This window comes from Zingiber officinale, chromosome 5B (assembly GCF_018446385.1).
Source record: "Zingiber officinale cultivar Zhangliang chromosome 5B, Zo_v1.1, whole genome shotgun sequence".
Lineage (NCBI taxonomy): Eukaryota > Viridiplantae > Streptophyta > Magnoliopsida > Zingiberales > Zingiberaceae > Zingiber > Zingiber officinale.
This window is the reverse complement of record NC_055995.1, coordinates 124,900,569-124,917,006: the sequence shown is the minus strand read 5'-3', so window position 1 is coordinate 124,917,006 and position 16,438 is coordinate 124,900,569. Positions and strand designations below refer to the sequence as shown.

At 38.9% G+C, this 16,438-nt stretch overlaps 4 protein-coding genes across 7 annotated transcripts; 3 read left to right on the top strand and 1 right to left on the bottom strand.

Annotated features, from left to right (window-relative positions):
- The first annotated feature begins 128 nt into the window (after window positions 1–128).
- On the top strand, window positions 129–7,666 carry LOC121985793 (protein NDH-DEPENDENT CYCLIC ELECTRON FLOW 5-like). 2 transcript variants are annotated; one of them, XR_006113267.1, is made up of 5 exons: window positions 129–621; window positions 700–1,098; window positions 1,183–1,421; window positions 1,834–1,931; window positions 7,630–7,666. XR_006113267.1 is itself a non-coding variant. In XM_042539440.1 (3 exons), exons 1-3 carry the CDS (start codon window positions 136–138, stop codon window positions 1,375–1,377), a joined length of 1,080 nt encoding a protein of 359 aa, XP_042395374.1. In that variant the 5' UTR covers window positions 129–135; the 3' UTR covers window positions 1,378–1,488. The 2 variants fall into 2 exon arrangements, 1 of the variants encoding a protein (XP_042395374.1); XM_042539440.1 differs by lacking the exons at window positions 1,834–1,931; window positions 7,630–7,666 and having other exon boundaries at window positions 1,183–1,488.
- On the bottom strand, window positions 1,495–12,389 carry LOC121985791 (myosin-12-like). Of its 2 annotated transcripts, XM_042539435.1 has the most exons (41): window positions 12,251–12,389; window positions 11,776–11,853; window positions 11,528–11,668; window positions 11,216–11,359; window positions 10,993–11,138; window positions 10,766–10,922; window positions 10,638–10,696; window positions 10,390–10,549; window positions 10,161–10,310; window positions 9,956–10,092; window positions 9,731–9,877; window positions 9,543–9,644; window positions 9,405–9,462; window positions 9,220–9,321; window positions 9,104–9,141; window positions 8,822–8,948; window positions 8,567–8,737; window positions 8,365–8,496; window positions 8,188–8,294; window positions 8,040–8,100; window positions 7,758–7,935; window positions 7,476–7,681; window positions 7,259–7,378; window positions 7,067–7,165; window positions 6,767–6,982; window positions 6,477–6,625; window positions 6,257–6,358; window positions 6,032–6,146; window positions 5,912–5,959; window positions 5,745–5,810; window positions 5,095–5,265; window positions 4,833–4,988; window positions 4,327–4,533; window positions 4,106–4,252; window positions 3,920–3,990; window positions 3,745–3,844; window positions 3,584–3,640; window positions 3,444–3,500; window positions 3,293–3,373; window positions 2,034–2,119; window positions 1,495–1,936 (listed from the first exon to the last, which is right to left on the bottom strand). In XM_042539435.1, the coding sequence occupies exons 2-41, from the start codon at window positions 11,776–11,778 to the stop codon at window positions 1,807–1,809; spliced, it is 4,704 nt and encodes a 1,567-aa protein (XP_042395369.1). In that variant the 5' UTR covers window positions 11,779–11,853; window positions 12,251–12,389; the 3' UTR covers window positions 1,495–1,806. The 2 variants fall into 2 exon arrangements, with proteins under 2 accessions (XP_042395369.1, XP_042395368.1); XM_042539434.1 differs by having other exon boundaries at window positions 9,731–10,092.
- Window position 12,390: 1 nt separating this feature from the next.
- Window positions 12,391–13,118, top strand: LOC121985795 (non-specific lipid transfer protein GPI-anchored 15-like). Of its 2 annotated transcripts, none has more exons than XM_042539443.1 (2): window positions 12,391–12,718; window positions 12,831–13,118. In XM_042539443.1, the coding sequence occupies exons 1-2, from the start codon at window positions 12,391–12,393 to the stop codon at window positions 12,986–12,988; spliced, it is 486 nt and encodes a 161-aa protein (XP_042395377.1). In that variant the 3' UTR covers window positions 12,989–13,118. The 2 variants fall into 2 exon arrangements, with proteins under 2 accessions (XP_042395377.1, XP_042395376.1); XM_042539442.1 differs by having other exon boundaries at window positions 12,828–13,118.
- Window positions 13,119–13,236: 118 nt separating this feature from the next.
- LOC121985794 lies at window positions 13,237–16,367 on the top strand. Its single transcript, XM_042539441.1, has 4 exons — window positions 13,237–13,779; window positions 14,054–14,135; window positions 15,808–16,022; window positions 16,150–16,367. The coding sequence occupies exons 1-4, from the start codon at window positions 13,283–13,285 to the stop codon at window positions 16,268–16,270; spliced, it is 915 nt and encodes a 304-aa protein (XP_042395375.1). The 5' UTR covers window positions 13,237–13,282; the 3' UTR covers window positions 16,271–16,367.
- Window positions 16,368–16,438: the final 71 nt, after the last annotated feature.

Genomic DNA, 16,438 nt, shown 5'->3' with positions numbered 1-16,438 from the left:
CGTGAAGAAAACTCAACTTAGATATTTCTAGTCAGCTTAACTCACAACAAACGTCATCAACGGCCCAAAGAGAGGCTCCAGGATAAGGCTATTTCTTCTTGCTCGCTCTGCCTCCGCTTAATCGAAGCTTTAGCAATGGCTGTCACTGTTTCCATCTTCTCCACTCCAAGTCCTCTCCCCCTCGTAAATCTGAAGCACCTCAAGGCCTCCCACAAATCTGCCTCTATTTCTCACAGGAGGCAGCTCTCCGTGCTAGCCATGACCTCCATCTCCCTACCAATCAACGTGGACTACTTGGAGACGGAGTTCAGCGGCCACGGCGTGAGCTTCCAGGGCGTCGGCGACAGCTGCGCCGTCAAGATGGTCATGGAGAACGGTAGCGTGGCCACTCTCATGCTGCCCAGTGGTCTCGTCACGTCTTACAAGCCCATCATGTGGCACGGTGCCACCTTCGAAGTGCTGCACACTACTGTTTCGGAGGGAGAGGCAGGGGAGGCAGTGGTTCGAGGAGGAGCCTCCATGGATTTCAAGATCCATGCAGATGGATGCTCGTCGATTCCATGGTCTTCCAACCACTGGTCTCTTCAAAGTGTCAGAGGGAGCCCGGAAAATTCCATTCAGGCATGCAATGATATTCTCATGTGCAGTTCTTATCATCCTGAACGTATGCATCTAATGATCTCCGCTGCATGACTCCAGGTGGAGTTGCTATCACTTTCTCCACACAGCATGGTCGAAGCCAAATTCTTGGTGACACTCGATCAGGACTCTATTAGCTCCGAACTGATCGTCGCTAACACAAAGTCGTCGTCGGCGATCGAAATGTCGGGCTCCTTCATCAGCCACTTGAAGGTGAGCACACCTGACGCAACCTATGCAGTTGGGCTGCAAGGCTCAAATTACCACAGCAAGAAGCCGATATCATCAGAGTTCAGCATCATTCCGCCTTCTTTGTGGACGCCGAATGAGAAAGAAGAGGAAGAAGGCTCCAGTACAGAGGAATCGGAGGGAGAGGAAGATGATGATTATGCACACATGACAGAGAAGATGAGTAGAATATACACCAGTGCACCAAGGCAGTTCACAATCATTGATAGGGTAATCATCTCCCATTTGGATTGGATTTACATTGACATCTTGATTTTAAGCTTGACTTGGGATATTTCTTCTGTGATGATTCAGGGAAGAAGAAACTCAGTTGTGATACGGAGGAGTGGATTGGAAGAGGTATATATGTACAGTCCAGGATCAGAGCATGACTGGTATGGTAACTATGCATACGTTTGTGTCGGACCATCTGCTAAGCTGAGACCTCTCGTTGTGGCTCCTGGAGGCATTTGGAGAGGGTCACAGTGCATCCACAACCCAAACCTTTAAGACAAGAACCTACAGGCTTCATTTCATGCCACTGTAATATAAAGGTTGATGTTAGATTTGATCCTTATGACCTTGGAATTTCAGGTTCATCTGTGAAGTTACTTTGGATGAACTCATCGTCAAAGAAAGAAAGAGATTAAAACTCACCTAAATCTACATGCTAAGTAAAATAGAATCCATGGTTACTGAATAATGCCTCCATTATCGTAAAATTTTATTCCACAAACGATCATCATACGCTTCTCTGTATTTGTACATGACAATTGGTTCCAAAATCCCTCAAACATCTCGTGAAGTGTGGTTTCCAATAATAAAATAAACAATGAATAAAGAATGTTTTTTTTTTTAACACCAAAAACATTGCTTCCATCCTTTGTTGTTGTTTTTTTTTAAAGAACAGAAAAATAACAAAAAAGAAAAGGCAGCTCCTCAATCTTTGGAGTGGCGTTGCAACAGGAAATGGAACTCGGAGTTCTGCTGGAGATGGGGCGGCAGCTCCACTTCGTCAAGGTTGACTTCGAAGCCAAGTCGCAATATGTCGCCCAAAGAGAACGGTATGCTACAAACAGTTAAATATACTCAGCCCCGTCATGTTTACTCCATGTGAAAACCCTTGTTTTAGAACATCCAGGGAGAGTTATGTGTACTTTGCTTACCTCGAATCATCATCCAGCAAGAAACAATTGTTTGGTGTGTTGTTGCTCGTCTCATCTGTCACTGTGGTTCTCATTTCGGAAATGACCTGAAATTTAACCATGAAGTTCGAGCGGTGGGGAAAAGAATTCGGGGCATTTTATCAATTCATGCCTCTTATATTTGATTTTGATTTTGATCGAACTAGTATTCTTCTTGTTTACCAAATCAAGTTCTCTATAGATTTTTCTCCTCTTACCTTTGATTTTTAAATTCTCTCCAAACTCAAATGAAAGTTGGATTGTAAATCAATCTATCGTGTGGTTTCTATATAAAATTGGATATTTGAGTTCCTTTCAACCTAAGATTCATTAAGCATTCCTTACATTTTAGTTTTACATAGAATTGAGATTTGACCCTGCAAGCTGATGCTTGCATGGTGAAAAATGAGTGAAATCTAAAATTTGCATGGTTTTTAAATATATAAGTTCATTCCAATCTAAGATGGTCTCGTACAGCTTACTTTTATATAAGCATGAAATTTGATACAAAAGATAATATGCAAATTAGTTTGAGTCAAGATTTCCGGAGAAAGACTAGATATTTAAGATCCTTCTCATCTAAAATGATCAATAGGGAGGGTCTCACACATCTAATTTACATAGAATTTGGGCTTGACCTCATAAGTTATTGCAAATTAACTTGCATGATGAACAATAATACAAAATGGTTGGTAAGCTAAGTTGGAAATCAATCTGCAGCATGGTTTGTAGACAAAAATAAATTAAATATTTGATCTTATGATAACCGTTTTGGGATCTCTAGCACCCTAATATCTTTTTTTTTTACAAACTCGAGATATTGAACACCCCCTAACCCCAAAATATGATATTAAACAAGTTGAACCTCAAGTTTATACAGAAGTAAGACATAAGAGATTTTAGGTTGAAAAGAATTCAAATATCTCAAAAAGCATACTGTAATTTGATTTTTATATATGCTTGCATTTAGATTGTGGAAAGAACTTGAAAACAAAGGTAATTGAAAAAATTTATATAAGGGGCAGGATTTGGTAAACATGAATACCAGGATGAGGTTGGTAAGATGCGAACAAATGCCCCTTTTTTTTGCGTGTGCGTGTGTATGTTTCATGATAGTTCATTTGGTGTGATATAACAATAACACTTACCCAGTAGATTAAAATCTGGACTTTCCTTTTCTTTTGATTAGTATAAGCAAAGGAAAAGTTCATGAGGGGAATCAGTAGGTTAATTATACTCACGTCTTGGGGTAATCCTTGCGTGCCATATTTGTCATCCCAAAACATTGTGCCGATCCTATAAATTTGAGGAATGCTCAAGACCTGGAATCAAATTGATTGGGTTACATCTTGAAAATATGTTATTTTTTATAGAATTCAGTGTCTGGCTTACTGGGCAAATTTCATCTCTAATATCTTCCAAGGACTTTTGGGACTTCTGATGCAAAACCTGTTTGCAATCTATGTGTTTAGGTCAACTGCGATGAACTTATACTATAGTTGAGGTTTGAGAATGACAAGTAATGCACTTACTAGAAATCCAACTGCTTGTCTTATATGTTGGAGTTCATCCCATGATGTCCCAGTAAACTGCTAGTAGAAATTGATATTGGCAGGCTTGTTAGTAGTCTACCATTATTCTTCTGTGCCCATTTATGACAGTATTAAGTATGTGATCTTTATAAATAACTGACCTGTTCTGTTGTTCTAGTGCACCATTGTTCCAACTCTTGCAAGCCAGCCTTGACAAATTCTGCATTGCTAAATGAACAACATTCTCGCCGGAGGAGTAAGCTGTATGTCAATTGCAGCACACGTGTATAAAATGCAAAATCCAAGTTCTTAATAAAAGATTTAGAAAAGGCATACCTATTAAATAATTGTACATTTACGAATGCAAACACTTGGCTGAAAGTCTTCCTTATTATCATAGGAGGCACCTGAAAAAAATTAGACTATGAAGATGAATGATGTATTTACATGTTTTAAATTGTGATACTCATATATGCAGTAAGATTTATTTGGTAAGACATTAAAAAATAAAAGCCAGCTTACATAATTTTCATTAAAAATATTCAAAACACAATCCAAACTGTGGACAACACTTTGCCAATGAACGCTTGATGCTTGCTTTGCTACAATATTGGAAAGAATGCTCTTAGATGCTCCCCTAATTGATCTAGCTCTAGCAAACCTTGGTGCCTGTGGTTAAGAATTCTTATAAACCTCAGAACCTAAATAAATGTTAGTCGCCACTATTATTCATGTAGTCAAACCTGTATGCACATGGTTAATGATGGACTAATCTCTTTCTTCAAACTGTCCCGTATCATTCCATATATCTTCTCAACATAAGCTGTTAGTTGTTGCTTGAAAAGTAGTGCTGGGTATTTGGCTTCTATCCTTGATGGGCCTTCTGATTTAGGTAGCAGTCCACTGTATCCACTCGAAATGCCCAATATAGATGAAGATGAACGGGCATTCTGAAAATATATTTTACCCATCGGTATGTAGAAATTGTTTGAATAAAACAAACATTGAGAATTTGATCACATATCCTTCATCGACGGTTAGTTGTTTAATGGTAAAAGGATGATAGAAAGTATGACATGTATCTAATTCTGATCCAACAATTTTGGAAAGTTTGGATATACAAGAGTATATACTGCTGGTTTGGACAATAAGATTTTTTTACTGAAAAGGAAAATCAAACTTCTATTTTATCCTACACTGTTTACCACTATTGTTGGAAAATAACCAATTACTAGATCAAGTAACTTACTCTTGCCATTCTACTGAACAATGTTTCTGCTGTTGCTCGACTGCGATGCGATCCAGTAACTGACGCATTACTTGCTTTAAGATTTTTTTGCAAAAGAAATAGAAGGGTGGAGGTTGTTGAAAGCCAATATGCGAGGTCACCGATATTCTTCTGGTTCTGTGCATAGAAACCTTAAGATTTAGTCACATATTGAAATTAGAGTATGTTAACTGACAGAAATGAAGAGATTCATGAAATTTCAAACAATAAGTCAGCTAGCAACCTCAATAGATGACCTGATTGTTCGTATGATCCTGTCAAATATGTATGTCTTCTCTGCTTCAAATGAATGCCAATGAACCAGTGATTTGTAGACAACGCATGCTACAGAAGGTGTCTTATTCTCAAACCTTTTATATTCCACTAGGCATTTCATAAGTGCTTCATGATTTTCCTGCAGAAAAAGAATAATGTGATGATGAATTTAGAAATGGACTATTTAATGAATTCCTGAAAGGAATTATTTTATAGGGTGGCATCCACGAATTTTACTGTTCTAATATAGGAAAAGGAGCCCTCCCAACTTATCATCTCAGCCATACATGCAAAATCATTCTTTTGCCAACCTGTGCCTTTGTTTCTATAGGAACAAGTTCTAATATGGGAAAACGAACCCTCCCAACTTATCAAATAAGCCATACATGCAAAATAATTCTTATACCAACCTGTGCCTTTGTTTCTATAGGAACAAGGAATGGTAGGCATTTATGTGTGACTTCCTTTTAGAAGTGGTATATTACATTATGATTTTGATGAGTTAATCTGACATTTTTATTTGTTCAGCATCTTGCAAAAATTTACTTTTCGATTACATGATGTTGAGGAATTTTCATTTTATGATATATTACTAAGTTTGAGATTTGAAGTACATACTTGTTGCCGATCACTTAGAGACTTCTGTTTCCTTAAAATTGGTGCAAGAAATGTAGATGTTGGCTCCTGCAATTTAGCTTATGTTGGTGAATTTTTCTGCACTATATTTCATTTTGGTATCTTCATGTAAAGGGAGCATTCAAGTATTTGACAGCACTCTGACAAACCTTTCTTCTTGTCTTTGGTTCTTCATCAATATCTTTGTTGTCCAGTCCCTGCAGCATTAAAACACTATATGATTCTCAATGGATTAGCATAATTTTATATCTTTATGTTGCTGTGATTACCTTGATTGTTGATGGCTCAACCGACTCAGAGATGTTATTTGACTGAAGAACTACCCCACCCTCATTTTGGAGCAACTGATTTTCTGACTCCGATGTGTTGGTTTTGGTTTCAAGGCTGAAAAAGAATTATATTTCTACACATAACCAACCTCTTTGGGAAGTCATCTGCCAATAAAAAATATATGTTTGTAATATAGACATATCGTCTTCCCTTTCAGTTAATACCTTTTGACTTGCTCTGAGAAATCTTCATTTGTAGAAATAACTAGAGCTTGCTGTCTTAGGACCTTGTTTTCAGATTCTAGGCCAGACAAGTTCATTTCAAGTCTGCACAATTAAATATATATTTAGATATTTCTGGCAAAATTTAATTTTCTTGTTTGATGTATTCATATTTGTTAAAATCCAACAAAAGCTAAATGAGAAGACAAACATCATGCGTTACCTCTCTATCAGTTCTTGCAATTGACTGATTTTTGAGCTGTGTTCTTCTTTGTCTTTGAGCAATGCTTCTACCTTTTTCTGAGCCTCAGCATGTTTCAATTCAAACTCGTCAGCCTTGTCCTTGAATATTGTTAATTGCCTTACTTCATCCTGTAAGTTAACCTTTAACAATAAGCAAATTCTGTGTGTTGTTCCATTTGGCATTCTTTGACTTGGATGAGCTAATCGGTTGGCTCATGATAAATATCTAGTCCTGTTACAATATTATAAAATATATCATGCCTTTTTTACCTCTAACTGTTTATTGTGGCTTGTCAACAACACTAATGTTGCGTTGTCCATATCTGGGATCTCATTATCAATTGTTGGTGCTTGTTCTATTACTATTCTAGCAGCTTCTTTTTCACAAATGATTGTTTTGTGGGCTTCATCAAGCTTTTCTTGCATTTCTTCTAGTGCAGTTTGCAACTTTGCAATTTCTTGCCCTTTGGCTTGTTCGAGTTCATTCTGCATTACAAATTGCAAGTTCATCTTTATTTTTGATGATTGCTAGGACACTACATATATTGTCTGTTTAAGATGAGAATGTACCCTCATATGCTTTTCAACTTCTAATCTCCAAGTGAGTTCTTCAACTTTCTTTTCTAGCTTGTCTTTTGCTTCTCTTAATGCTCCTGTCTCTCTTGCAGCCTAAACACATATATATATTTTTCAAGTACTTTTACTTCCCTTCCAATAAAATCCAAAAATATCTGAGCACGAGTATGAATAAGATCAGCATACCATTCTTAGCTTTCGAAGTTCCTTTCTGCCAAGCCGACCTCTCCAGATGCACTGAAATATCAAAGTTGCCTTCTTTTGCACATTATATGCTGAACGAGCTTTATAAAAACGCCAATGAGTCTGCAGGACACAATAGCCATAGTTTAGACTTTTAAAACAAATTTTCAATACTTATTAACAAAAAAGTCAGAATCTCTTCTTGTAGATATCTACATACTTGTATGACTACAGCAGCATTGGTTCTCCTCTTGTATTGATAGTCACTACGAGCAGCCATGGCTCTGAGTCCTGTTTGTATTATTAATGCAGATGACTGCAATTTTGTATATCTTTTTCTAGCAGCGTGAGAACGTGTGTGTTTTTGTATGCAGATTGAGGCAGCTTCTCTTCGCATGCTTCCATACAACTTTCGTGCAAGAAAAGCTGCAAGGTAAGGGGAAAATACCTCAACTATCTGTAGATATAACTTACTAGTCTGTAAATAAGTATCGATGGGAACCTCTCCAGATTTTTTGAATTTGAATTGAAGCTTTTCGCTTTTTGATGAATTCCTTTCTTGTAAGATGTGTGCGAATCTGTCTCTGTATTAGTTTTGTAGCATTAGCTAAGACTTCCATTCGACGGGCATCTAACTCAGCCATCTGGCCTGCTCTCAGAAATACCTTTGCCTTTCCTAACTAGTAACCAAATTTAACAATGGTGTTCAGATTAGGAAATTTACTTTCAAAAAGAAAGTTTGTATTTATAGTGAAAAAATTTCTTTGTTTGTGTTTCTTTCGACCTGATAGCCTTTTAAGCCCATTCTGTTACATATAGCTGCACAAGTAGCTTTTTCATCAGCACTGCATAATTCAGTATGCAATGATCAGATTCAAAACCTGAACCCCTGGTTCGTCACTCTATTAGAAACTTATAAAGATATCAAATACCCGTCTACAAGATCCGGTGCGAGAATTCCAAACCGATCGACAAATTCATCAAATGTCCTTTTTGTTGGATATCCAGCACAGCTAATACGGATTGCCTCCAGTACACCCTACAAGTGAAGAGAATGTGTGAAACAGGAATTGATGGCATTTCAATCCATGTATTAATGTTTCACTAACCCCACATCTCAGTTGGTTTAGGACATTGTCATTTTCGAAGATGCCCGGTTGTAGCACTGCATTGGGCTTCACACATCTGATATAATGTGGCTCCGTCGTGTTCAGAGATTCCATGAGGGCTTGGAGTTGTTGCTGCAAATTTCACCCAAAGAATTATTGCCTAATTGAAGAAGCAATAGATAATATTCATTTTAGTTCATACCTTGAAACGAGTACCTATGGAGGAGAATTTGGACTGCTTTGAAGTTTCCTCAGCAATCGGAGGAAAGAGATTTGCTACAAAAGGGCATTTCGAAGCATTTAGTAGAGCTTGATGCTCCACAACAACATAATCTTTGTTCTTGTCGAGGAACTGATCAGATAGGTATGTAACCTGTTTAACAACCAACTCATGCTGTTGTTTCCAAATATAGATAATTCAGTTTAGTTTTAATAATTTTGAACTTCTTTTACTTACATCTCCAGCATAGTGATTGATGGTGAAGGCAGTGAGAGCAAGCTTTGGCTTGCTAAAACGTTTGTGACTCTTGTATGTTTGGTACATTTTCTGAGAAAATGTTTCATGAGTTGATTTTGGAAACATGCTGCAATAGATTTTATGAGTCGATTCCCATCCATAAATAGTAGGAAAACAAACAATTATGAATTTTTCATGTACTATCCTTGTAGCTCTTATATTCGATAGAAGAATTTAATTATTATTTTGGCATGAATTTTACAGAATTGAAAACAGATATACCATGCTTCATCAAGTAGTGCAATAATGCCTCCAGGTTTCTGCAATCACAAATGGTTATAAAACACATCAGCTTTCAGTTTCATCACTAGTTTCTTTATTATAGTGCTTATTTACACCTTTTCTATGAGATCCAGAACATCTTGGTTATCCACAAAGTCGACATAACTCCAATTTATTTCTTCCTTTGTGTACTCTTCTTGCTCCATCTTGAATACATGCTGTAGTTTTTATGATAAGCAGTGTTAAATATGATGCATCTATGAATCCACACACATCGAATCTAAGCCACTTTTTCACATACTTGATTAAAATGTTGTTGCAATTTCTCATTAGTTAAGTTTATACATAGCTGCTCAAAACTGCCATAAAAATCACATAGTCAATTAAGCATTAATTTACAATGAAAATTCACTATCATGAAACTAGGTTAGAAGCTTACCTATTGACTTTGAAACTCTCAAAACCATAAATATCAAGTACTCCAATTATGTTTTTAGCTAATGGATCTTGCCCAATTGAGCTGTTGATCTTGTCTACAATCCTGCCAGGATATTTGGCAAACATTTCATCAATAATAACTCTGTTCTTCTTGCTAAACAATTGAAAATTACCTAAGCAAAATCTTACCAGTCAAATAACCTTGAGTACACTATCTTCGCTAAGGCATCGCGATTTAATGCAGCAGCTTCTGGATCAAGAGGCTTTGTGATATTGCCATCCGGTGTAACAATCAAACGCTTGCAAAGAGAGTTCTCAAGTGTTTTCTCGTCGCACCTGGGGTAGCACATGGAAGAAGAATGAACATGAAACCATAGAGAGAATCTACAATGCACAAAAGTCTCTGTATGGTACATTAGCAGTTCTGCTGCTGTGTTAAGATGGTTACACGATTTCTCATCTTTCAACTGTGATGAATCCACATCGCTTCCTTTGTCGAAGTTTATGTTTCCCAGGTGAAGAATTGCGGCTACCACACGAAAGATGGCTTCCTGCAAATGCAGATTCAAATTCCACAATTTGGTTTAGTAAGAATCAACTCGAACGAAGCTCAACTGACCTGTTCTTCCACATTGATTCCGACAATATCCAAGGCATTTCTAGTCTCCAAGTACTCCCTAGCATCATCCACATTTGCAACATCATAGCAGTTGGTTTGATTTAGATAATGGAACGTTCTTGGGTCAGCAACCTTAAACTTCTTTGCATCCTGACAATCATAGAGTTATTATCTTGAGTTCTAGTTAACATAAGCTTTGCAGAAGGAGGAAGAAGAAGAAAATAAGGACCTCCGGCGGTGCAGCGCAGAGCATGTAAAAGCAATGGTAGTTTCTTTCTGGATCAGATAGTTGACAAACTCTGGAGCGCTCGAGCAGATATGTGCGGATTGCAGCTCCAGAAATCTTTCCATACTTATCGAATTGAATCTCGACGAATTTACCAAAACGGCTGTAAGATGTTTTTTTCTTCTCTGCATTAGATCGAGCTCGATATGGAATTGCTTAGTATATAACAAGTAATCTACTTAATTACTCACCTTGAGTTATTATTTTTCACTGTTTTGGCATTCCCGAATGCTTCGAGCACTGGATTAGACTGCAGAATACAATATTCATCCATCACTCTCAGGTAGTTGTATGAATGCGGAAGACAGATATAGTTTACCTCCAAGACTTGCTGTTCTACTGTTCGGCCCTCTGTGCACGACCTCCCACCCATGAAAGCTAGATACCTCATGAGCATCTTGGTCGTTTCCGTTTTACCAGCTCCACTCTCTCCACTAACCAGAATCGATTGACTTCCCTGTTCATTTATGATTGCCCTGGAACAACCTCAACAGAGTTACTAACCTCCATTGAGGTTTCGATGCCATGCTGCCAAAAGCAGAGTACCTGTAGCAAGCATCCGCGACTGCGAAAAGATGCGGCCTTAGCTCGCCGAAAGCGGCACCTTTATACTGCTCCATCACGTCGAGATCATACAAATGTGGAAGCCTCCGGAATGGGTTTACAGCGATCAAAATATTCCCAGTGTACGTCTGTCAAACGTAAAAGATTGATTGCTTCAGCACTTGACCTGTGTTTCTGACTGGTAGATTAGAAAGATGAAACATACATATATTTCATTCAGTGCGTAACGCGTAGAGAGATTGTGGAGAACTCCTGGTTCATGGAGATAAGCTAACTTGGTCATATCATCCACCCCAGCTTGATGAGTCTCTGTATCTTTAGGGTATACATTTGACAGACTAACCACGACCTAGAATTTTTTTTCAAAAAAAAAGTGATCTTGAAAATGATTCATTAGATCCACAATTCTAGAGCATGTTCGATATGCAATTCATCATCAAGAAGGACAATTAGAGAGAAACTCCATATATCGATGGATTCATATAAAACTCGGGACATTGATGAGAGCATGACGTACAGTCTTGGTGGCGTCGCCATTAGTGATGACGACGGTGGCATTGTTATCTGTGATCGCAGTAACCTCTCCATCGATCCATGCGACGTTGGGATCCTCCACCCACACATGAGAACCCACAACGATGACGTTCATTGGGGTCCCCTAATCACCATGCATGCACCAATATGGAAGCTTATCGATAAATGCTCATTTTTCTTTTCTTTTCTTTGTCTGTGATAAATCAACCCAATAGATCGAGAAGCACTTACCATGTCTCCGCGAGCTCTGTTTACGTACGGGTCATTCAATACCGATCAAGCAGGTGGGGAAGAAGAAAACTGGGAGATCTGGAAAGGGCAAAATACATGAGGTTAAACCATATTCGAGGAGTGAATCAATTAACCCCACTCAATTTTTACAAATGTGTTTAAATAATATAAAAGAAAATGCTGGTTTATTGTAGTCGATTTTTGATCATATGATTTTATTTTAGGCTTTTTATATTGTTATAAAGAAAATGCTAATGCAAGCTTGATCCTAATTTTGAAGGTAATTAATGAAGTAAAGGAATGGCATGAATCTTCTTCATGGAAAATACAAACAAATACCGATTACAAAATCGCCATTAATTAATCCAACAACTCTGCCCATTCAGTTTCAGACAGTTGGCGGATCATCACATCCGTGGTGGTCAACGAGAGAAAAATCTATGAGGTTCGTTAGAGAGTAGGAAGAGTGGCTCACCTACGCCAATTGCCAGCCAGTTTCCACTTTGTTCCTTGCTTAAGCTTTCACGCTTGTTTCAGCATTAAAAGACTGCTCTCTGGATCTGTTCCCCAATTCAATCTCAACGAGCCATTTTCTCTGTTTCAGCCGCTTCAGGAATGGCCGGAGCTAGAACTATGCGTGCAATCCTTATGATCGCAGCAATGGCGTCGGTGCTGACGGCAGGCGCGGAGGCCCAGTCGTCTTCCTGCTCGTCGGTCATCGCTAGCTTGTCGCCGTGCCTGGACTACATCACCGGCAACGCCTCCGCCCCTTCGAGATCCTGCTGCTCGCAGCTCGCCTCCGTGGCGCAATCGGAGCCGCGGTGCATCTGTACCATCATCAGCAGCGGCGCGTCCGCGGCCCCCTCCCTCGGGATCAACCAGACTCTGGCGATGGCCCTCCCCGGCGCTTGCAACGTCCAGCTTCCCCTCAGCCAGTGCGACTGTAAGCTCGCTCCCGCTTTAGCTTTTCAATCAGTTTCTTCTGTTCTTAGGATGCATGACGATCACTGATTACTGAACTTGTTGCGGCGTTCCATGGATTAAACCGCCAGCAGCTAGCAGCCCGACGGCTTCTCCGGCGAGACCATTGACGCCCCCATCAGGCGTAGGAACAAGGACTCAGGACTCGGACTCCTCGAGCGGGAACTCTGTTCAAGTGCTCACGCTGCTGCCTCTCGTGGTCGCTCTGTTGGCGTCGTCGGTGTTTACCTGAGATTACTGCACCAGATGTTGTATTGTTCTTGGGGTTCGAGAAGATTGGATTCTCATCTCTTCTCATTGTTCTCTTTGTAATGCTTGAAACTTTATCAGTATTCATTTTTATCATGTATTTTATTTCATTAGTTTTTATATGTTTTCCGATTTTTAAAAATATCTTACTTTAGTCGTAAAAACGAAAAAAAAAAAATAAAATTTTATGAAATCGCTCGTCTTTAATTACCAAATCTGCCACGAAGTGGGGCATCGTATCGAACACAAAGCCAAATCCAGAAGTATTGCGGAGATCATGCTGAGCTTAAGCGCCTCATCTTCCAGTTCCACCGCATCTCCTGCTTCCGCTCCCTTCCCCTCTCGTCCCCACAAATCCGATCACCACTGCCCCGACCATCACCGGAAGCTCCTCCTCCTCGCCGTCCGCCGCCGCCGTATCCTCCTTGCCGTGCTTACGACCCCGTTCCTCCATCACGCCCTCGTACCCCGCTCCCCGGCCCTCGCCCGTGGCCTCTTCCGGATGCCCCCTCCCGGCCTAGCCAACCGCTACTTCCTCGTGCGCGCCGGGGAGTCGGTCTACGAGAGCTACGGCGTCCTGCGCACCAACCCTGTCGCCAAGACGTCCGTCGACAGCGGCCTTTCGGTCGAGGGCGCCAGGCAGGCTGCCCAGACCGCCCTCGAGCTGAAGCGACTGGGCGCTTGCGACGCGAGTTGCTGGATCTGGCCCTCCATTACCCAGCGAGCCTATCAAGCTGCTGAAATCATCGCTTCAGTCAACGGCGTCGATCGCAGGTTGGTCCATCTTTTGGTAATTTTCATAGAGCCATTCTCTAAATCTCCCAAATAAATGCCACAATGCTGCTGATTTCAGCATAAATATGTTCTAATCAAGCTAGAAAATGACAATTTTTTTATTTGCCTTGTTTGATGATTATTTTTGGGTGCAAAATACTGCGTCCATTTTTTTCAATACACTTCGATGTTCTTTTAGGAAATAGTTAATCTCAGTTGTTGACAACCTCTATCAATAAATAGACAATTGAAGATTTCACTCCCTTGAATGTAGCCGGATCGTACCAGAGTACACTTTTCTTGATGCTAGAGGTCTGGGAGCATTTGAAGGAAGGAGTTTAGGTTCTATCAATAAGGTACCGAATCGAAATTGCAGATACACAATTGTATGCAATTTTTAAATTATGCCGTTGCAGTATTTTTTTTCCTTCCTATTTTGCTTTAAGTCTGGATCCTCCTACTCAGGTCCGTGAAGAATTCCATTGCTAAAATGCTCGGGTTCCATATGGTTTTAGACGTAATCTGAGTATTTCACTATTTCTGTGCTCAAAACACATAAATAAGTAAGAATTTGAGAAGAACTGATGCATAACACCCCAAATAACAGAGAATTTGTAATCTTACTCCCTGCATAGTGCTTTTGTATGTTTTTATTGAAGTGAATCATGCTTTAAAGATGCTTGAATTTACACAAGAGATTCTAGCGTATTTGCTGCAAATTTGGAAGATCGTTCTTTACTGCATTGTCAAGTTGGATAAGGCTTGATTCATGATTTAGGGTGTTTCTTAAACTAGACTTGACCGACTGGTTAAATCAGGAACCAAAGGCCAATTTGATATGGTTGGATCAGTAGGACTTGAGATGCTGATTGATTCAACTCCCAGTGTGGATTTGAAAACACTGATGGCCTAAGAGAGCACAGAGTATACTCAGGACTCAGGAGCAAGACAACAAAAATATGAAAAGTAATTGATGGATTTTTTGATGCATGTCTATGGAATACGGAAAATAACTGATAGGTTTTCTTATGCTGTAGCATAAGTTATAAGCATATTAGTTTGCATTGTTGAAATTTTAAATTGATGTTCTAAAGTCTAGTGTTACTAGTAAAATGAGTTATATTTTCTCTCTATTGGTGATTGAGTTTTATTTCCTAGTAATTGTTGGCATGCAATTAGTATTGTAATTGACAAATCCTTGTAATCTTTATGAATGTTTTTTGGCTAAAAAATATGACCCTTCACTGTTCTTGCTAAGGCTCATGATTCTTATACTGAATTTGGGCATTTAGTTTAGTTTGTTAAGTGGAATACTTAATTTCTGTTGGAAATGGAAGAGGTTTCTTGAAAGTCAATAGATAGTTTGAAAGTAGGAAGTATCTTTCACTTGATTATCCTCGGAATAAAGTGATCTTTTTTTACGCTTACTCTGTTAGAGCACGTGCGGCTTTGACTTTTGCAGTTTGGGTAGTATAAAAAGAACACTGTTTATTAAATGAGCTATGTGCTCTGTTTATTCATTGTTTACATAAAAAACCAGACCAGATATTCAGCATCATTTAAGAGTTATGAACACTGTGTATTATAAATTTTATGACAACTACTAGCCAAGTGTTTTGAGATATTTTCTTTGATCAAGTTGAGAAGAAAAGGAAAGATTTGTCATTACATAGCTGACAACCAGCATGACATTTTGTCATTTTTTTTTGGAAAATAAGAATGAATTGATAAGTAAACAATCTTATATTATGTAGCATACTTCCAGTTAACTTTTAGCACGGAATGGGTTGTCATCCAAAGTGGAAAACTAGTTGACTAACGTCATTGCTCTATGCTGAACTTTGTGATAATTAATTAACATAGCCAACCATAAATAGCTTTAACTTTTAACTTCACTTGTTGTCATGAAGTGAACTATATCTATAGAGCAAACATGAGCATGATAACATAACGAATATATAATAGCCTTTCGGTACCTGATGTTTCTGCTATAGCATTCATCATTTAACTTGACAGTTGTTCTTACAGGTTTATGAATCAGATTACATTTCTTCTGATAATAAACCACCTCCAGTTGAGGATGGCACACCAAATGAGAGTGTTGCAGATGTATTTGTGAGGGTAACACAACTCATGTCGATATTAGAAACACAATATTCTGCAGATACAATAATTATTGTTTCACCAGATTCAGACAATTTGTCAGTTTTGCAAGCCGGTTTGATAGGACTCGATTTGCGAAGGTAAACAAATAGCAACTTAATTCAGAACGCATTCTAATTATGCTCATAGTCTTAGACTTTCTTTGATTATGGCATTCTGGTGATGCACAGACATGCTGATAATGGTCTTCTCCTATTCATCATGCAGGCACAGTGATTTGTTCTTTAGCCCAGGCGAGGTGAGACTCGTCGATCCAAATAGCATACCTGACTACAAACAACCAGCTTCTGCTGTTTACAAGTGCGCAAACCCTCCAAGTTGTAAATAATTAACTGCTCATGAGATTCGATATCTTCCATTGTATATATGACAATACCGCTGAATACTTGGTTACTTGATGGTTTACTCTCATCTGATTTCCAATATTACGAGACAATGGTTCTGATTTTTAAAATTCTGCCGAATAATAAGAATAAGAATAAGAAAACTGATAATA